This window comes from Cercospora beticola, chromosome 10 (assembly GCF_033473495.1).
Source record: "Cercospora beticola chromosome 10, complete sequence".
Lineage (NCBI taxonomy): Eukaryota > Fungi > Ascomycota > Dothideomycetes > Mycosphaerellales > Mycosphaerellaceae > Cercospora > Cercospora beticola.
In genome coordinates, this window is record NC_088944.1 from 498,841 (window position 1) to 519,907 (window position 21,067).

General features: G+C 53.7%; 6 protein-coding genes across 6 annotated transcripts; 3 read left to right on the forward strand and 3 right to left on the reverse strand.

Moving 5' to 3' along the window:
* Window positions 1-645: 645 nt before the first annotated feature.
* Window positions 646-1,368, forward strand: RHO25_013200 (uncharacterized protein; the record flags this gene model as incomplete). The annotated part of the gene is made up of 2 exons (XM_065603682.1): window positions 646-672; window positions 1,006-1,368. The coding sequence occupies 2 exons, from the start codon at window positions 646-648 to the stop codon at window positions 1,366-1,368; spliced, it is 390 nt and encodes a 129-aa protein (XP_065459754.1).
* A 662-nt stretch (window positions 1,369-2,030) lies between these two features.
* RHO25_013201 (uncharacterized protein) lies at window positions 2,031-3,054 on the forward strand (the record flags this gene model as incomplete). Its single annotated transcript, XM_065603683.1, has 2 exons — window positions 2,031-2,400; window positions 2,924-3,054. 2 exons carry the CDS (start codon window positions 2,031-2,033, stop codon window positions 3,052-3,054), a joined length of 501 nt encoding a protein of 166 aa, XP_065459755.1.
* A 4,525-nt stretch (window positions 3,055-7,579) lies between these two features.
* On the reverse strand, window positions 7,580-7,855 carry RHO25_013202 (uncharacterized protein; the record flags this gene model as incomplete). Its single annotated transcript, XM_023600704.2, has 1 exon — window positions 7,580-7,855. One exon carries the CDS (start codon window positions 7,853-7,855, stop codon window positions 7,580-7,582), a length of 276 nt encoding a protein of 91 aa, XP_023449552.2.
* An 8,652-nt stretch (window positions 7,856-16,507) lies between these two features.
* On the reverse strand, window positions 16,508-17,824 carry RHO25_013203 (uncharacterized protein; the record flags this gene model as incomplete). Its single annotated transcript, XM_023600705.2, has 1 exon — window positions 16,508-17,824. The coding sequence occupies one exon, from the start codon at window positions 17,822-17,824 to the stop codon at window positions 16,508-16,510; it is 1,317 nt and encodes a 438-aa protein (XP_023449549.1).
* Window positions 17,825-17,890: 66 nt separating this feature from the next.
* Window positions 17,891-18,717, reverse strand: RHO25_013204 (uncharacterized protein; the record flags this gene model as incomplete). The annotated part of the gene is made up of 2 exons (XM_023600706.1): window positions 17,891-18,487; window positions 18,544-18,717. 2 exons carry the CDS (start codon window positions 18,715-18,717, stop codon window positions 17,891-17,893), a joined length of 771 nt encoding a protein of 256 aa, XP_023449550.1.
* Window positions 18,718-19,195: 478 nt separating this feature from the next.
* RHO25_013205 (uncharacterized protein) lies at window positions 19,196-20,401 on the forward strand (the record flags this gene model as incomplete). Its single annotated transcript, XM_023600707.1, has 1 exon — window positions 19,196-20,401. The coding sequence occupies one exon, from the start codon at window positions 19,196-19,198 to the stop codon at window positions 20,399-20,401; it is 1,206 nt and encodes a 401-aa protein (XP_023449553.1).
* Window positions 20,402-21,067: the final 666 nt, after the last annotated feature.

Here is a 21,067-nt window from a genome sequence, read left to right on the forward strand (position 1 = left end):
AGATTCACTTCTGCAAAGGAGATGTTCTAGGCTGTTTCGCCGAATCGGATTGGTTTCAGCTACCCGAGTATATGACATCGGGAGACTCCTGCGCATGGATCGAAAGTGCTTGTGTATTAACCATGGCATCCTATTCCATTGGTAGTGGAACTATTATGATATCAACAGATCTCAGCGCTATCGTCGTCGCCGTAGCTCTTAGCACGATTCTGTGGTTACACCCGCACAAATCCGAGACTGTTCTCGGCTTTGCTCTATAACTATGCATATGGGTAGTATCGATCAACGGATGCATCTCGTGCGTGCTGATGCTCAAGGAAATGTATCATTTCGAATAACGTGCAGGGTTGTTGGTTCCTAGTAAGTATAGCACCCTGATTTATTAATGTTCCTCTGGTACAATTTAGGTGGAAGTTCTTTAACGACAGGGGCCAGTCGCCAGGGCCGAGCTATACCAAAACATGTACCAGCGCTATATCAGACTGAAATTGGAAGTGCTTGCTGTGCACTTCTGCAGATTTATGGCAACGCAATGCCGTATATGAAATCGAAGGCATTGACCAGAGAGCTGCCAGCACTACTCAAGCCCCGCTGTTTTCTGGCTCAGTGACACATGGCGGCGAGACCTGTCAGCTGGCTGTATCGATGGACCTCTACCCCGACAGAGAATCGGTATGGAGGCCGATCAAGGTGATTTGGGGTGGTTTCCCGACGCGGCAAGAAGAAGGATGTCCCGACAGCTTCCATTCTATTATACCTACCGACTTCCCAAACAGTCGTGCCACTGTTAGCTGGACCTGGTACAACCGTATTGGATGAAACATATGAGCATTTACTGGCGACTTTCGACGGCATACGTAGCACCTATAGTGACATGCTAACAGATATGAGCAATCGAGAGACATACTAAAATTTTGCCCATATAGAGGTCACCGGTTGATCAAACTCACGCGACTACTTGGAGAACTGACGGGCAGGTATATAGTCAATCTACCGACTACACAGTGCAAGACTGTGGAGAACTATAAATCTATCATTCCTCACGACGGTAGTATCGTGGAAACTCTTGGGCTGTACGAGAAACTTTGGGCGGCGGGACCGGCTTGCGAAGCTATTGCAGAAGGTCAGTTCTCTCAAGGGAACCGCTCTGGCAATTCAGTACCGATGATGGACACGTCAGCCGACAGTATCAGCAATGGAGTCTCTGTCACATCGCCTCAATTGAGCAGTTTAATGCCGCCACAGCCCATAGTGACCATGCCAGGCTCTAGCACAGTGTTGAGCAAGGCTCAGGTGCCAGACGGTGTCGAGGTGTCGGACGATTTGCGATTTGAAGAATTGGTGCCCGGACGGACCAATGATGTGTAATGGACCGAAGCAGTTTGGCTTCTGTCTTGAGGGAAGCGTTATCTGGCAGTCGGTTGCACAAGGCAGCTCATACATTATTCATGCCATCCGCGCGCCACTCAGCGATTCTTAGACGTAGTTTCTGCTGCGTGTCTCCTTTGCTCGCGATGACTAGCAAGTCTTTACTTTCCACGTCTACTGGTTGTTTGTCCAATGCTTATGCTAAGACAGGCATTGGGAGCGCAAGGCGCCTAAGGCCTCGCGTGTACGTTCTGCCATGACCAACGCCAGTTCCAACTGATCTGTCCGGTTTTGGCGAAGCGACTTGTTTCCACGAGTGTCTAGATGTATAGTAGGTCTCCTACAGCAGAATAATGACCTTGCGGCCTCTCGCATCACGCCTGTGGCAGATCACGGGATCTGGTCGGTACTTGCAAGCATAAAACCAGAGAAATCGCACGTCGTACGGCTCTCGAAGCTGCTGCCTAGGACGTGTGATCAAAGCTGCTCTACAGCAAGAGCTCTACGCCTTGACGCAAGAAAACTTGGCGTACTACGTATTGTCCCTGGATACAGAAATCGAAAACACGCGGATTCAAAATGCATCAAAGCGGCTCCAAGATACCGTTTACTACGATAATAGCTCCTGCAAGTCCAAGTCCTTGCCCATCGATACAGTAGACATGACTTCTTCCATAGACCAGGCCGAGATACTGGAACTACAACGTAAGATCGACGTGCTTGAATTTGATATCCAGGGAAATCATACCATGCTCAATCAGGAGCAATGCAGGAGACTGCAGCTGGAGGAACATATCGAAAGCGCAAAGGTCCCACAAGATCAAAAATTACAAGTACAGCAGAAGCGACTGGGCGCCTTGCAGCACCAGGTTGATCATCAGAGGATGCCATTCCATACAAAAGAATTTTTTGAGATTGAGGAATTGAAATCGGACCTTCGTAGCATGCAGCAAAACTACCAAGGGGTGAGATTTGGCTCGTACCACGGCAAGGCCGATACTCATGTCACGAAATATACGCATAGCATGGGCTGTATGTCTCACATAGAGGTCTGGCACGACGTAGGTCAATGTCAGACATCCGGCGACATTGACGGGTTAAGCAAGCAGCTTGTTTAACTGGAGAAGTAACAGGCAGAGATCATAGATCTAGCAGGTACAACAAGATATAACTATGGTTCTCCAGATGCTCATCTTAACTTGCACATACCGTCTTTAAATATGCAAGATTTCTGAAACATCGTGAAAATTCTGTCTATTTTCCAGTGGTAACGTTCAGATTCTAAGGCGCAAAATAACATCTTTGAATCTACTACGACCCGCCTCCGAGAGCCAAAACATACAAGTCTCGTACCGGGACGATCTGTAGAATGCCTAGCACCTAAGTGATTGCCGGTGGGGGTCGCAGTGATAGACGGCTGGCCATATCATCGACCTTTCGTGTACCAATAACAAATTGCTGACATCCTTTGGTCCTGTACTTTGCAGCTTTGCTAATGTGGTCGCTAGACTTCGATACCAGTTTGCAGAGATCCCAGAATTATGTCGAGTAGTAGACCTTTGGCCCCAATTCTGCTGGACTGCACAAACCGTCGATGGCGATTTCAATGATTCTGTCCTCAAACGTGCGGCTAATGCCTTGAGATGCCTTCGTCGATGGGACCGAAAGATTGAGACCAACGCATAGATCGTCGAGGTTACAGAATTGGCTGATAGTGCAGGACACGTTCTTGTCGCAACACGATATGACAGGAATGTCTACATGGCAGTGTGGCCTCAAGCTGCGCTGGTCTGTCGCAGATATCGAGAGAATCGAGCAGATTAAAAATGCCGTGTCGAGCCTCCCAGACGATATCATGTTGCAAGGTGGTACTGCTTTTCAGTCGAGCAATTGTATGCGGCACTCGTGCTTCTCTGGAATATCAGATGGCAAGGCTGAAAAGCCCTTTATTGTCTACGATGATCCAGATTTGGACCGTTCCGGCGATGAGCATTGAATTTGATCTAGATGCATGTAATGCTGAGGCTTGTGGTGGAGCTGGGAACGATCGTCCATGTCTCGTTCGGGACATTTCATGCAACGAGCAAGCCATTGACAAAGCTCAGCTGAATTAACGCCACTGTCACTCAAGAAAGGCCTACACGCATCTAGCAATTGACTTTGATCATAGTCGCTGAAACACAAATCAGAGGCTTGGTTCACGTTGGCAGCTGATGTCACTATATCATTCTAAGTAACATGGAGTATAACCTGTGAGCGATTCAGAATCGTGCTATTGCCGACTTGTCTCATTATTGATAGTGTTAGAGACAGCTCCGACGAGCTCGCACCACGAAGTCCGTCGAACGATAGCTTGGTAAAGAAGCGTGCCATTCGTGGAGACCAATATTGGTTAACCTCCAAATACGCACTGCTTGTTGCTAATAACGCCATGGGACAATGGAAGAAGATGGCCAAACATGACCTGCAAAAAGCTGTCCCGCAACCGGCACTTGACATCGAGAAGAAAACTTCGCCCGAAACTCACATGCCGCTAGAGCTCATGCAGGCATAGCCACCAGCTATGCCTGCCGAGTCGGCTCGGACTACCACTGCCGCACGCTCTACTCGCTAGGGCACACAAGGGTGTTCGACGACAACCCTTCAGCCGATGCCAAGCATGGACAGCCGTCGGTGTGCAAGAATGATACTGTTGCTGATAGTACAATACGGTCCGAGAACTTCGATCCAAACGCTGCTGAGCGGGCTGCGTTCACCGTGCAAGTCGTGGCGTATTGGACGAATATGAACAGGCAGAGTCTGGAAATGCAGGCTCATTTTGTTCTTGACAATCTTTGTCAGACGATTGACACGCGCAACATGTGCGGTAGACATACATTGAGATCTCTGATTGCCTCCCATTCCGCTGAGACGTTGTTGAGCAAGTTTTGGGAGACTAAGAGCATGATGACATTGGAAGGTCTCCTCATAGAGCTCGTTGTGAGTGTCAAAGCTTAGAGAACCTACTGCGAACGTCAAGCTAAGGAAGACTCACCGCATGAGTTTTCGTGCAATGCGTGTTGACATAACCCATTGGCCCGAAAGGTAATTTCTAGCCGCATGCGCTGGCAATTTGATCGTTCGTGATGAAAGCCTCTTGTTTCGGCCAAGGCAGCAAGTGCGTTCTCGTTAGACCCAACAGTCTTGAAGCTTCCAGCAGCAGCACACCACCCGAAGGCTAGAAGATTACTCCAGCGCCTACTTCACGTCGTACCGTGCCATGCGGCTCCTTTGTCCATATTTTGATCGGACGCGAGTATGTGAGGAGGTAGAGTTGGTGTGCGGAGTTGCGTGATTGTGGCCTCGTCATTCGTCTGGTAGGCAGTCCTACTGTAAACCGGCCTAGCTTCGTAAGTCTTAGAACGTCCCGATTTTCGCTCGTCTTCTTCCTGCCATCCTACACTCATCTTCACTGCAGCTTGACTTGAAGAACCCTATGGTTCCACTCGCCGAACTTGGCTTCAATGCGAACGACGATGTTCCGGACATGTTCGATTACAGGGAACAGCCTTACGAGCACACTTGTCTCGTTAGCAGCCTCGAGCGGGCGTCCGCAAACAACGATCCTCCGGCGCTGAAGTCGCAGCCGCTCATGTTGGAAGTGCGACGCTATCGCGAGCCAGAGCAATCGTTCAGCTCCTACCGCAGTACGGATGGCCCATAAACGCGGCCCTCAGCTTGTCAGACTTCCCAGCACTTGCGTAGGTCAATCTTGGTAGCAGGGCAACGGCCCCTACTCATATCGATCACAGATACGCGTGGGAGACTTGGAACTGACCACATGGCTCCTATCCCATAGGGCCGATCCAGATGCTTCCTGTCGGCTCGAAAAGACGCCTCTGTCGGCTGCAGTTCAGCGTGCCCACTTCGATGTAATCCGAACACCGTTCGCGTGTGATGGAAGCGTTGGGCAAGCTCAGCTTCTTCATTGCGCAATCTGGCGCAACAACCCCGACCGCCTGGCTATCGTGAATTACATGATACCGCAAGGCGCACCTATAAACCCACTGATATACCATCAACATTCCCGCTGATTCAGACAGCGAGGGGCGGCTCGGACCGGGCTTTGTCTGTAGTATGTTCAGTGGTAGCTCGAAGATTTGAACAAAGACAGAACAGAATGTCAAATCGCGATGACGACGGGCAGTTCTCGGTCAGGGATAGGCCTTGCAGGAGAAGTTGCTGGGTTGGAGAGTTCTGGAGGCTCCAGGCCGCGGCAGATGTTGCCACGACACTGATGCCCCCCTTCCACATCAGTCCAGATCAGAAGCTTGCGACTAAATATGGTTATGTCTCGCGACTTTTCTTTGACAACTGATGCTTCAGGTGGGGGGCCTGAGGCCAACTTGAATTGTAGAAGAAGGGATCTGGAGATTGCAAAGTGGTCAATGAAGTGGTCAGTGTCTTCAAATGGAGTGGGAATACTTCCATCGGGTGAGTTACGATGCGACACTTGCTGAGACGGAGGCCTGTTGAAGGCGGCTGGGATGGACGCTTGCTGAGAAGGAGGCTTGTTGAGATGGAGCGTTGCTCAGATGGAGGCTTGGTGAGAAGGAGGCTTGGTGAGATGGAGCGTTGCTGAGAAGGAGGCTTGCTGAGAAGGAGGCTTGCTGAGATGGACACCTGCTGGGATGGACGCTTGCTGAGATGGACACTTGCTGAGATGTAGCGTTGCTGAGATGAAGACTTGCTGAGATGTAGCGTTGCTGAAAGGTGCGACAGGCATCGTGAAGGCTGTAAAGTTGATCAAAGTAACGAACGTGATACGTTGGAAGAGGTAGGTGTGGTGCGACTTGCACAGCGCAGGCTCAACATCCACGGCGGGTGGCCAGTCCGCCGCAGAGGAGAGACTACGTGGCAAGCAGTGAAAGAGGTTGTGTGTATGTGTGTGTGAGATGTACTCAGCTCTTTCATTTCCAAGTCCAAGTAGGCCGGAAGAGGGTGAGAATGTGTCGAGGGTACGTGTCGTGTGCAAGCTGCAAGAGGTGTCTTCGATCGTTTGCTGGATTCGGAAGCAGCTCGTGCTGTCGAAGTGCGCCGGCTCGAGAAAGGTTGGCTGAATTCGGAAGCGGCTCGTGCTGTAGGAGTGCGTGAGCTCGAGGAAGAAGGTCACTGCGCAGGTGTTGGAGGGTGGATTGGTGTGGCGATCAGTTCGGCGGTCGGGGTGATCAGGCCTTTCCGCCTCGACCATCATCTCGCCGAAGGAGGTGCTGTTGCGGGTGGCGGTCAGGGAAGACTCAGCTTGACGTGCCTGACGGCATTGACTGGAGAGCGGTGGTCGCGAGGGTGCCGCCGCCCTCGACTCGATGCGTTGGGGAGAGAGTGGGCGTTCGCTGCCGCTGAAGATTGGAGTCAGTCCGCTGCCACAAAAGACACGTCGGCGAGTTGCTGTGGGGGAGGTGCGCAGGGCGGTGGGAGAATCAAGTTCGCCGAGAGGGTGATCAGGCCCCTCAGCTCCCCCATCTTCTCCTCCGTTGCAAGGTCAGGAGTTGTTGTGAGCAGGTGAGACTTAGCTTTGAGCCATGTCGCCGCCCGAGTTGGGACTGGCCTGGCCGGCGCCGTCGCCGCGGTGATGAGGTTGATGGCAGCGAGGTCAAGTGCAAAGTCACGCGGCGATGGACGCCGGTGAGTGCACGGAATGGAGGGTGGCGGAGGTGGGTCGAGGGAGAAGGAGGATGGAGGATGAAGAAGGTGATGAAGCTGGAGGATGGAGTTGGAGATGAACAAGTGACGAGTCAGCGCGCAAGTCAAGTGGGAAGGAAGTGCGTGACGCGTCGCGTCGGTGTGGAAGGTAACGTTTGTTGTTTACAGCAGTCGCGCTGTGGGCGCGCGTCAAAAGAAGCAAGAGGCAGGAGGCAGGAACCAAGCGCGCACGCGGTCGACAAACACTTCTGCAATTCAAAGATGCGCTCTGCTACACATCTTGGCGTCTCGCGCGAGCATGACCACTGGCAAGTGATTGACTGCGAGGAGGTTTGGGGGCCCGATACCACGGGTTCCATCTACTACTTCTCCCGGAGTTCTCTCGCCTCTGATTGCCTGTGAGCCTACTTCATTTTAGTCACTGACTTCGCCATCAGACTCTTCCTCAGCACGCGGCTGCATAAAGCTGTCGCCAGTGCGCCGTGTGTCCGTGAACAGCATGCTTCTGTCCATCAGCGTCTCGTTCTCATCACGTCCTTTGATATCCTACTTCTTGTTCAGCACTCGGCTGCTTTGGGTCGTCGCCAGTGCCGGCGCCAGTGCGTTGAGTAACAGACTCTTCCGCAATGCCGCCTTGCTGATCGTTGTCCTCTTGATTGCCGCCGGCTCGACTGGCGGCTTGATCGCTCCGGCCATGGGTCATCTGTGTGCCCTGAGGTTCAGGCGTGCTCCGCAGCATGGAAACAGGATCAGACAGTAGCTCGTTCATGTTCAGCTCAAGGCCTGCTTGTGTGCGGTCCTGCATGAGCGTAGCGTCAATTGAGCCGTATGCTATGTTACTACGTGGTGAAGACGAAATGTATTGCTGACTCTGAGGACTGCGAGGCCTCGAATGCTCGTCAAGGCAACGGTCCATGTCATCTCGTCGTGCCAGTCCAACTGTGCCTTGTGTAGATTAGTAAAGAAGGTATCAGGTAGAATATCGCTGTATAGAAGCCACCTGTGAGAGAAGCAGCGCACTGTTCTCCATCAGTTATTGCTCTTCGATTGCTAGGAGAGAGTGACCAATCCATGCTTCAGATCACATTGTCGAGCAACGTAACACGCTCGGAGGGACAGTTTCTTCGTCTTGGATCCACCTAGTAAAGGCCCAACAACACTGGCGATGCTTTGGATCCCGCCGAATAGAGTCAGGTCGATCGGATGCTGCTTCTGTGCGTAGCTGAGCCGGCGGAAGCCGTGTCGCACCGCCATTGCATCCCTCGAGCCGGTGCGCACAATGGTGCATGTGGAGTTCCAGGTCGAAAAGTGTTGTCGGATGCACAGGCATGATATGCTCGGCCCCGAAGCCTTGCCAATGCAGCTGGCCAACCTCCTGTTGATGCACCGCGAACAGTAATTCGGACCAGTGGGTTCCGCAATGAATCTCTCCCGCCCGGACACACGTCCGCAACCAGCTCCTCGAACAGCAGTCCCAGGGACGGTGAATGACGGCTTAAGTCTTGCCATGCATCTTGCCACATCTTTGTCGTAGAGCACCGTCCGATCCAAATAAGCTCGCGATATCGACTCCGATCGCATCATTGTGCAACGTAGAGAACTCCAAATCCAGCAATCAACCGGGTCATGACGACCTCATCGTGTCGCCTTTTTTTTCGTTTTTCATCAACGCCTCTCTGTAGCCAGCTCACAACAGAGACCCGATTGCCTGAACCTCAAACCTGTGTAAGATGTCTTCTCTACCCACAAGCGCGCTTTGACGCCTCGCCATTCTGACTTTACAACAATCGGAAGCGGGCTATAAGCACAGCCAATATGAGCGAAGGATGTTTGTCAAAAATGGTGTTGGAGGCGCGTTGAAGGCAGGCAAAAATGGGTATCGATGTGGTCGGCATCGGCGGGCCTCATGGCGTTGGCGAGGATGAGCAGATGGTGCTTCTCGGTGTGACCGACTGTGACAGATCGAGCGATTGTGGCGAGTCCATCGGCGTACTGCCAGCGCATCGGAGAGTGGCATGGTACCTCGTTCATCTTCGTTCTACTCAACAAGGTGCTACCTGGATCGTAGACCTGTTGCGGAGTATCCGAAGGTGGCTCAGGAAAAACTGGCGATGGCACGATGTCTCAATATCAAGCTGCTTGCCACATAGATCTGTGGGTCGCCTGCGAGCGCCAATAGATGCACGTCTTGCGTGGTGAAGCCCGCTGTAATATCAATGCTGTCATCGGAGCAGCACAATGAGCAGCAGGAGCGTCGTGGAATTACCCGTGCTATGATGAGCCGAGTCTCCTGGTGTTGCTCATCAAGAGTACCCACTTCATCGCCGACTCTACTCCGTGTATTTATCCTCTGCCAATATCCGCTGCACGTTCTGTGATGACATCTTCCACTAACACCCGTTGCAAGTCCAACTCCGTGTCGTAAGTCCTCCCCCCTCCATTTCCATCTCTATTCATGAAGACACCTTCCCGCTCCCTCACTTGCATGTTCTCCTTGTCCTATCCATTCCATGTGCTGTGAAACGGTAGTCATGTGAGGAGATTGCATGTCTTTCCGTCACCTGATCGTCGACTTCATGGTCTCTGGTGAGGAGATATTGTTGCCTACTGACAGCCTCCACGGAGTCGCAACGGCATCGCTGATTCATAACTTAGAGGCGACCCTCATCGCAGACAGGTTGGCTGGCTGGAAGATCGGGGTTCGTTCTGTGGCAGTCCGTCGGCAATCATGAGGGCCAAGTCGAGCGGAGGCTTTGTTCGTTGTAGTGTGGTAAGGTTTCGGTCGTTTCGTTTCGTGGCACGTGGATACAGTGGCAGACTTTGAGGCCAATGCGATATGATGAGAGAGGGAGATTCGCAGGGTCTTTGGATCCCACGCGATGCGCCGCTGTCCTGCGCCTGGTGGCCTTGCGGTGTGTTGCGATGTCGTGGGGTGTGAAGTGGGAAGACTTGCCATCTGAACAATGCTCGGAGCGGAACTTGGCAAGCGGGCCGGGCTTGACTTCACCTCCTAAACCAAAATGACCGTGTTGCCCGTCCTTCTGGCCACCTTCCGCGCTGCACACTATCGCTTGACGGGCGTCGACAATGGGGTGATTGGAACGCCAGTCGCCAACCGCGAGCGGAAAGAAGTGTATAACTTGATCGGGTTGTTCGTGTACCTGTAGTGCATTCGCATCGAAATCGATGCGCCAACACCACATTGCACACACTAGTCGAGCAGGCCCGGGATCGGGTGGTGAGATCCATGCAGCACCAGGATCTGCTAGCAACGGGGCAGCGCCAAACAGTATTATGCAATAACTTCTTGACCAGAGGATCTCTAGCAGGTTTATTTGGGAGTGGGCTGCCATGTGTTCGTCTGCGACGAGGAACTACATCGCGGTAACGTTGCTGCTCTCTGCCGTTCCGACATCTCCTATCTCTGGCGAGCAAAATGACTACGGGCACTAAGAGGTCAAAGCGAATCTGCTGGCTTATTGCTAAGTCCCACCTGCTTTGCGTGCAATCACCGACGACGTAAAGCCTTCACTCTCTCTATCTGTCGAGGAACACTCCAGACGCTTTCTGCAATTCCGAGGAGACGAAAAGGCGCCCCAACGACTCTCTCGGATAACCGGAATATCTTGACCACTGCGCAAGATATCGAAACTCAAATCGGGGAGGATCCTGTCCGAGGGGAATCGAAAGACGCTGCCACAAGACCTGTTGACTTCTTTCATTCTCGAATTTATCTGGATTCTCCATGGCCGCAGAGAAGTACAGCCGTTGAACAATCTCCCGTTGGCCTAGCATACATTTCGCTGCCACTACTCGAGCAGTTCCAAGGGACTTCCGCAGGCCATTCCCCGTACAAGCTTTGGGTACTTCTGAACAGGTGTTACAAGCATCGTGGCATGCTGCGCACGGGCAATGGTCTCCAGCTCGACGGCAACACCTCCTCAAAGCTATTCTGTGCTTGTCAATACGTTAGCACTCCGTTAGGTTGCTCGACCACTTTTCTCTCCTGTCGTTGTTGAGGCCTTGCATTTCCCAGTCATTGTCGCATCATCAGCACCCTCTCGACACCTTCTTTCGCTATGCAGAGCTTGAAACAACTTCAAACACTGTCATGGCTTGACCTCTGGGAGTCCGTCAACTTCCGACTGTCACTGTCGTGTTGCAATTTTGGTCAGGACCCTCGGCTGCAATCTATCTCACCCACTGTCGACAACCGTGACACTTACAGTTGTGTGCTCGGCTAGCAGCCTTCTCAGACTGCACTCGATTCTGAGTCTTTCTGAAAGCAAGTATGGACGCGACCCGCTGAAACGGGCGGCGATTGATACCATTCTCATACTCGGAAATGCTGCAATCACCAATGTGTAATTTGCCTTCACACTGGAACTGTCTATTGGGAACGATCGCCGTCACTTTACTTTTCAGCACTGCCCTGGAAATGTTTGGATTCGTACTTGGGAGCAGTAGGTTTTATTCCTTCATCCGATGGTACCTCCCCATGCTCCTCTCACGATGGCATCATTGTTCGACTGCCGCATGTTCGTCGTCCGGACCCTCGCCAACGATGAGTTGATCGATGGTGGTGCTACTGCCCTCCATAGCTGTGACTCGTCCACATCCCATGGACAATACCCTCAGTGCCCGTAATCACGCTTTTTGCTGCGCCATTCGCATTCGATGCATTGCAAAACCTTTCCTATTGTTGGGAACAAGGACCATCGAAGGCCTGGAAATCAGCGGATCTCGCTTGAGCATTCGAGTGAGCTGTCTCACGTCCATGAGCCTCCGTGATCTCCTTCCAGCTGATCCATGATACGCATGCCTCTGATCACGGTCAAAGGTTGAACAGCGAGCCATCCTCCAGTCAAAACCTGCCGTGGGCTGACTGTAATTCGGCATCCTCTCGTGGCTGCCGCGCTACTTGTTAAAGCACGTATGCTTCTCGTTCAAAGAAGCAACGATGGCCGGTCCCAAGTTGGAAAGTCGTGGCACTACGCAGAAGTTGGAACGGGCCACACTCCTCTAGGTGCACTCCAACAAGTATCTGCACCAGGACTTGTTGGTCAATCTGACTTGGGGATTGGCGGGCGGCATGCTGCCACTCTCATTCGATCAAGCTTGTCTGCATGCGTCCTGATCGATCCAGCGCTTGTTCAGAAAGCTCCACGTCTCCTCGTTCCGTCTATACATCTTGCGTAGATCGAAAGCTGCTATGTACTGCACGGTGTCGACGGGTCAGCCGCAGTGACGCGGCGACGGTGACGGTGAGCACCGTGGTGATGGTGAGAAGTCTGATCCGTAGCTAGCTGAAAACATGATCGACAGAGTGAAGGAACAAGAGAGCAATGCAGCTAACGTAGAGCAGATTCGCCAGCTCTCTATAAGCTACAATACACCTCTGTAGCTTCAGACTATGAGAGCAGACGCCAGTGTATCATCTACGGACGTCCGCAGAATAGGCACGCTTTTGCTTCAGCTGGTCACGACCGATGGGATTCGAAAGCGTGAACACTAAGGCATGAGACATGACAACACGCCTGACCGCAGCAACTCCAACATGAACGCAGCCGGCTTAGCTTCCAAGCTCAGCTAATATTCACATGACATGCAAAAGTGGCAGGCTATACAGGAGACGCCTTGAAGGGAGTCGGAGAACAGAAAGGCAAGGCACTGTTCAAGGAACGGCTTGAGTTATTCTAGTAGAGCGAGCTTAACTTGCTGATGTGCACTTGATCCCGTCAGGAGTAACGATGCACGAAAACGAAGGGCGAAAGCGACCGAGGAGACAATAGAAGCCGATCTTCGGGAAGAGATTGGCGCTTCTCCGTAGGCTATTGCAACAGAACGTCGCTTGCCTTGGAACAAACGCGTCACTCCAGAAATACATTGATGCTTTGAGTCTGCAATGCCACGCCTACTATTAAAATTCTCAAGCAACACTCCTCGGATGCAGTGCCATGGCGTCGTTCAAGTAATGGTCGTCAAGCGGGTCGATGTTGAAAGACGTTTTCGTGGAGGTTCGCAATGAAGTTAGCGCCGACATTGCAAAAGCAAGGAACACGAAAGCCGCTGTATCCTCGTCTCTGCATCTTACGTCTCCAGGTCTCAATCAAGCAACTACACTGCCAGATCACATGCTCCAACCCAACGGTCTTGTGCACTTGTAACTTTGCCGTCTCTGCTACTGAGAATTACAATGGCCGCTTTGGGAGCTCCCAACGCGACTGCGCAGGAATGAGCAGCACAGTCGCTTTCTACAGACGGCAGAATTCGCTCACCAACATTGATTGTAGAAGCTTCTCGTCCATCCTCCTAAGAGTACAAGAATGCTACGTTTCCTCTGCCCTGCGAATGCTCTCTTGTAGTCACGATCAGCCATTCCGTAGCACATCTGGGCATTGTCGGAGCATATGGTTGATGGGCGCGCGAAGTGACATCGGGTGGTTCAGGCTCACGCTGTCAATGGTTATCGAGCGCGGTATTTGGCTGTTGTCGATGTTCATCCTTCCAAGTGAACGAACAAGCAGAAGTACAATACGGACCGAAAGGATATGCAAGATGCCAGCAGTCCAGATTTCGCAGTTAACGCTGATCTTGACACTACCTCTGGGGCTGACAGAGTCGAAACGGTGTACGAATCGCCGGCCACTTGGCAGAGTATCGTTGAGCTACGTTGGCTTGGCCATCCAAGGGCTTTGCTCAGGCAAGACAGAGCATAGCCTTCCTCGAATCCAACAACATCGAGACTGGAGAAGCCATCATCAGCGTATCGAAAGGTATTGTCGATCAATCGCCATACTCGTATTAACACCGCTTCCAGACATCGTAAATCCACTGGAGATTGTGCATGCTTGATTTGGGGTTTTGCGTTTGCGCCATGTGATACTCGGTCTGTGTTGAAGTCTGGCTCGATTTTGGTGCTTCCATTCCCCGATTAGCTACAGAAGCAGAATGTTTGAGCTTTTCCCATTAATCTATGGGTTGCACTGAGTAATGCGTATCATGCATCGCGCGGTCGTGTCATGGGACAAGACGAAATCTGAAGAAGTCAATACGGCCATGAAAGAGCATCAGACATCGATCCTTGCAATCACATCAGCTTCAACGGGAACATGAACAAACAGGTAGTAATGGTTGTAAAGGCCCTTGTGCAGGTTCGCTCCCGAGACTACAGGATTTGGAGCTCCATTTTGGTTGTATCTGTGACCACTGTCTTTCGTACGTGAATGAGGAGTATTTCGCAATCACCATGGAAGAGAACACTATCCTCGGCAAGAATATCCAGATAGCCTAGGCAAGCTACCCAGATGTGAAGCCTTGCCAGCATGAATTCGTCACCGGTTCAAACGAGGTTGGCCCGAAAGTTCCGATTCGATGATGGCAATAGCTCGTACCTGGAGGCCTATGCTCGACATTTGCTTTGCACAGTGCTTGATACAACAAACATGACCTGGAACAAGTGAGCAACGGACCGTGCTCCTCAGTGTTACCGAAAGTCCACATTCGCCTTGGGGCCAAGCATGGATTCCGATTCAATGGAGGAAGCGACTTGGGAGATCCGTGGCCAAGTAGCGGTCGTGATACCCAGCGATGGTCTTGCTTGGCGGGCTCATATTCGTGATACTATGTTCATCAGAAATACAAATGGTGTTGCTATTGATCTTGCTCTGACGTCGCAAGAGACTGTGAAGGCCCCGACCATTACAGAGCTCCAGCTTTCAGACTTATTTCAGCTTCAGTAGACCGGCCCAGCTCGATTGCAGCACCCCTCGAAAGACTTGCCAATCGTCCAAGCAGTCTACCAGAAACAATAGCCGTTTGTCCATCGTTGCTCCAGTCACGCCGATCTCGTGCATGGTGCTGCACTTCATCTTGTCCTGGCTTTTCTCGCTGATGGCTTCCACCTTGTGATGGAACCTGATCGTGGCGAGGCGCGGCATCATTTACAAACGGGGTGTGTTAGGCTTAGGGACAGCCGATTTTGTGGCAGTGCTGCCGTAATGGGCGGCTGAGTTCGAAAGACGCATCCTGCATACCCGGCGCCCAGGGCGCTGATGCACTTTCAGGAAGTTCACGCAAGTGGAGGCGAGATCTGGAAGGCTAGTGGGCATGGGATGCCCATGGAAGTGATACGTGTCGGGTGATGGTATTGCGATGGTGGGCTAGTAGCTAGAATGCATGTGGAAGGCAGCTGCCAGCATTATATTACCGAAGTATGCGGAGCAGAACGTTGTTGTCGCAACACTCGTTGAGGTTGAGGGGCTCGAAGACAGGCCTTCGAATAACGAGTCGTGCTCGCGCTCGTCTTGCACGTGAATTAAGCTGTCAGAGTGCCGGCTGCTCTAGGGGTCCGCGGATCGTTGCTGTACGTGGCGATGACGGATGGCGAAGGCGTGTTGTCATGCTTAGTCCTCGACCTAAGCGATTGATGGCGTCCGTCAGGTTTAGGACATCTGTAGCTGCACATGCTGGTACTGGAAGATTCGTCGAAGCGTAGCTGAGTGCAGGCACTATGGGCGACAAACACATGGTGTCGCATCTTTGATAGCACTCTCGCTCAACGACAAAGCGTAGCTCTTACCCTTGAATCACTTCTTCATGCGAAGGTCTTTGTTGTTAATTGTCCATTCTTCGTGTCCAACTTCCCGGCATCTCCATTGCCTTGGCCGTTCCCTGATTCCTTCTTTATTGTACGACTTGGGGTCATTCTCTGCGCGATCGTTACAGAACTGCTGGAGCGTGCCTGCACACGCAGTGCAGACATGAGACTGGTCCCGCACGCAACGTGTGACGCGCAGCGGTTTCCTGCCCGAAACATTGACACACTGCAAAGTCTGGCTCTATGGCAGCCGACTGCACACTCTGCAAGACCACGTCAGTGAAGATCAAATCTGAAAAGCCAGTAGGTCGGGGATGCGACAGGTATCTGATGCCGGCGTTGCGATGGTGTGCTAGTGACCGGGCTGCGTGTGGAAGGCAGCTGCCAACGTTGTGTATCAGATGCGGGCGATTCGCATGGCTGAAAGATGGGGAGGATGGGGAGCCTCGAAATGTCTAAGATGGCCAGATGAGCTCGGGTCGGCGTATCGAGGCAGGGAAAGCGGTGATCGGGAGGCGCGAGGCAATATGAGAAGGACGTGACGTTGGGTGGCTCCGCGGCGCCGTGTCTGCCCCAGCCGTTAATGAAGGGGTATATCGGATCTTCATTTACATCATTGGTTGAAATGCCTGCGAGCGAACATGAGACTTATCTGAAGTCGGTCCATCCTCGCCTTATAGCTGCACTCTTTGCGCTTCCCTCTCCTTCTTCTAAGCCATATCGAATGTTCTTCTCTTCTCCGCTATTACCTGCCATGACGGATCCCGCGCATGTCCAAATTCGCATGTCGCCCGCCAATTCCCTTCTGCGCGGAACATGGTGCCACCGTACCGTCCATGCAGTCCTCTTTCTCTCAGCTCACGAAGGTCCGAGACTCCTGTAGATTCTCACCCAACATCGCGCTTCCTTCTCTGCCGTCCATGCAAAGCTGGTCGTTTCTGACTTGCACGCAGCTCCATGAGCGGGTTTGTCGCAACGTTGTTGTCCCGCGGATTGGTCTGCCAACTCTTTCCACGACCTGACCTGCGCCCAGACTTGGTCCATAGCTCTCGTCTGCAGCTGCCGCAAAAGCAGCACTCCCAAGTCTGCTCCTTCGGTGGCATTTGGTGTCTGCTGCTGCCACTGAGCTTGGAAGTGGGAACTCTCGACGGCGATGCGTAGCATCTCCCACAATTTACTCGCGCGAAGGAAGGCGAAGTCTACTGGGCCGAGCGTGGTCTCGAGCGTCTGAAAATGCAATCGGCGGCTCGAGTGGTATGCTTCGGCTTTCGCAAGCGCCAGGTCAAGGGCGGGATCGGCGTGGGAAGAAGACGGTGCGTCGGAGTTGCTGTAAAGAAGCGATGGAGCGGAGCGGAGGAGGTTCAGCAGAGTGCGTTCCCAGCGCAGGACCTGCAAATATAGCGCTGTGGTCCATGCTGCCGGGATGGGAGGATGGGGGGCGTTGGTGCTCTTGAGATTGGTGATGGCAGTGGTCGTGGCCGCAGCGGCGAGCTGGGTGTCGATGAAGGCGAGTTCGACGCGCAGATCATGGCCGAGGGTGGAGGATATGGAGAGGTATGCGCGCAGAGCGGGCGAGTCGGAGATGATGGTGTCGAAGGCGGCGAGGACCGTAGGCTCGTCGGGGACTGCGGTGGGCAGCATGGTGTCGCTTGGCACGCTGCGATAGGCGGGCAGTGATCGGCATCGTTCGGCGCGCAAGTGGTCCACCACGTCCCAGTACTCCATCCTGTGAGATACTCCGCGCGCAAGCATATACAGCATCGCCGCCATCAAGACCATCAGCACCACCATCACTGCCGCACGCGTCCGCGTGGCCACCGTGCTACGCTGCCCGTGCACGCGATCCCCGCCGCGCCGCCAGGTCCGCCTCTTCGCGCGCTTCTCCTCCAGCAGCTGTATCTTGGCCCGCAGGCCATGCGGCTCCGGCGGAGCGCGGGGCAGACGGTGGAGGAGGTCATCCCCTGCCACGAATGTGACGCGGCGCGGGAGGGTGGCAAACTCGACGGCAGTCGACGGAGGCGCTGCTTCGGGCATCTCGGCGAGAGGAGAAGACTGGGGTGGAGGCGGGTGGACGATGACAAGAGCGAGGACAAGACAAGGGCGAGGGCGGACGATTGGAAGGAGTGAGGGTGACTGCAAACAAGGCGGGCGTTGGTGAGGGAGGGGGTGGAGCATGCTGTGAGCGGGATGGTCGTTTGTCGTCCCCCCCCCCGACTACGAACGCTATCTCGGATCAAGTCCTCAATCCTCCCACTCGTCCTCGCGATCATCGTCGTCGCTCTCCTCATCATCGGCATCACCGCTTTCCACCTCATGGCCGTCACTGCCCTCCTCCTCCTTCTCATCGCTCTCCGCCTTCGCCATGGCACGACGGTGCAAAGCGGCGGCGGCGGCAGCCAGCTGCGATGCGCTCATGGCGTGCCGGAGACCAAACGCTGGGCGCACGCGCATCTCGTGCTCCTCCACATCGTCAGGCTCTCGCACATCTCCGTCCCAGTCGTGCTGAAGCCAGCGCTTGCTCCACTCTTTCCACGTGCACACCCAGACCCGATCGCTTCCTGGGACTTCGCGCAGTGCTTGGTTTTGGACATTGTTGCTCACGTGGTAGTCGATTGCCCGGAGCACTTTGCCGCCCATCGCCTCCCACGCCCGCACCGAAGCATCGTGGGGTGCGTCGAGAGCATGAAGGAGCGAGTTCAACAGTGCAGGAGTGGGCTTGTTTCGTGCCGAGACTTGCTGTCTTGCGCAAAAGGCCTGGATCGTGCGGATGCTGCGAGTGGAGAAGCGGATCGCTTTGCCCCCGCCGAGAAGGTCTGTCTTGGTGAGGTTCTCAAAGTACTGCAGCGCTCCCGTCAGTCATTGTTGCACACGCGAGGCGCTCGCTCGGCACCCACCAGTTCAGCTTGCGACCACTGCATGGCATGGTGGACGTCCTGAGCGCTCTCGTCCACGTAGCTGCCCGAATCGTCGTCGTCGTCGAATTCGCTGCCGTCAATGGAGTAGATGTCGAAGTCGTCCGATGCGATCGAATACTCCGACTCGGAAGTTGCGCTCCCTGCTTGTGACATGATGTGTTGCCGGACCGCAGGAATACGGCTTGTTCTGACCACAGCGCCGACTCCCTCTTTCTTTTGGTTCCGTGCCGCAGTACAATCGAAGGTGCTGGCCAAAATTGCAGGACATGGGCCAGATTCCACCCGGAGCATGGTACGACCCACAGATGGGTGCCTTGAGCATGGTATGACACACAGACGGGTGTCTACCATGCCATGGGCCATGACCCATGCACGGGTGGCCACATGTGCTGGCCATGCGTGAGACCCAGTACCCCTCGTGTCACGACAGGACAAACGACGATGCCATGGCCTTTGGTGATGCTCATATCGTCTTTCAACGTTGCCGGCGACATTCGTGTCATATGCAAAGATCGCCAGCGCCGCTTTGGTCACACGTATTGCACTCTGCACCCGCATCTGCGCCGACCCTACACTTTTCCTTCGTGCCAACCACGCCACGCCTGCGATCCAACGGACATACGAACTCAAGATGCCACCCAAAGCAAGCTACAAGCCATACCTCCCTCAGATCGAGGCCTTCTTCAAAGAAAACGAGCTCAGCTCCCCGTACGACTTGAACGCCACACTCTTCAACCAGGCCTACGATCTCGCTCGACTCGCCCGTCCCGCTTCTGACAAGCAAATGGCCAACTTCTTCAAATATCTCAACACCACTTTCCGAAGCGACGCTCAGGTCTCTGGCAAAGGCAAGCTGGAGGCCGAGCTCATCAAGGAGAGCCTCGCATCCTACTCTGCTGACGCCCCAGCCGCCTCCGCGGTCGAGAGAGTTGCGGCACCAGAGCCTGCTATGCCCATTTCAGACGACTACGTTGATGATGACATGTCCGATGCCCACGACCTTGCTGGCCACGGAGATCCCCTTGAGCCTCAGCATGCTGGCTTTGAAGCCTCGAGAATGTCCTCTGTTGAGTGCGAGGCCAATCTCAAGCAGAAAGAAAAGGCCCTGGAGCTGGAGGTTAGCGCCCAGATCGCACACTGGAAGCAGGAGGTGGAGCAACAGAGATCAGAGAATCAGGCTCTGAAGAGCAAGACGGAAGCTCTGAGCAACGCAAACGCCGCGTACAAGCAGCAGGTCACTGTCCACCTGCAAAAAGTCGCGAGCCTCACCGATTCCAATGCCGGACTTGTGCTCGAGATTTCTGACCTCACCAAAGCAAATGATGCTCTTTCCAAGCTGGCCGCGGAGAATGAGAAACTCACCAAGGCAAACGCTGCCATCACCAAGCAGAAGCTCGAACTTGCGGAGAAGGCCACCAGCCTGGTCAGGAAGCAGGCCGAATCCGACTCCAAAATTGGCACGCTCGAAATGAATCTCGCATCCGAAGCTGCCCAGCTCTGCTGCCAGCGCGACAAAGCCGCCACCCTGACGCGTGAGAAGAACGAGCTGCAGCAGGCTCTCGAGCAGTACCAATCGGCTGTCGTTCTCCCTGCTTCCTTCATCCCAGCGGCGGTCCGCGAGCACGCGCAAGAGCTTCGCGCCCATGGCAGCGAGGAAGCGAAGCTCGAATTCCGACAGGCGTGTGAGGGCGCTGCGAGCGGCATGGACTGCAAGGCTTTGCAGAGTATGCTGTTGCGTGCTCGAGCCGGCGTGGATGGGGGGATGGTCTTTCAGAGTCTGAAGGAGATCAAGAGCATCGCTGACATGCTGCGTGGAGCTCTGCCTCTTCAGGAGTAGCGCGCGCGACGCCATGGTAGGACTAACATTCACAACTTTCGCTGCCGCTCACAGCATGACGAGGCAGAATGGCGAGCGACAAGATACCATCCGTTGAAAAGCGCCAAATGCACTCACGCTCTGCATTCGGTCATGCAGAGGCATGATGTATTGGCATGGTCCTCGTCTGCAGGGTCATCTACATTCCTCAGACGTAGATAGCACACGGACACACATTCACTTGTTGACGATTCTTGTCACCACTCCTGTGCAGATTTTCTTTTTCCTTTTTTTCCCATTTGCTCGTTGAGAATCGCAATCTCGCTTTGCTTGCTTCCCGTCGGACAATTTCCACTCCGGACGCCAATCTATGAGACATATCACCATCCAATGGTCCCACATGCATGGGGCCATGCCATGGCCGATGGGCGATGGAAGACATGCTCCATTCTATGTGCGATGAAAGGCGTGCTCCGTCCTATGTCGGATGAGAGACATGCCCCGTCCCATGCCCGACGAGAGGCATGCTCCTTTCCGCCTACCAGACGACGCCAATGTGGCGGCACCCCTGTCCTTTGATATGATCTCCGCCACCATCAATCCTTTACAGCGAACTGCCGGCAAGAAGGAAAAGAACAAAAAAGAAAAGAATCATTCTCTCTGTTGCCAAACCCACACCTCTCCTGG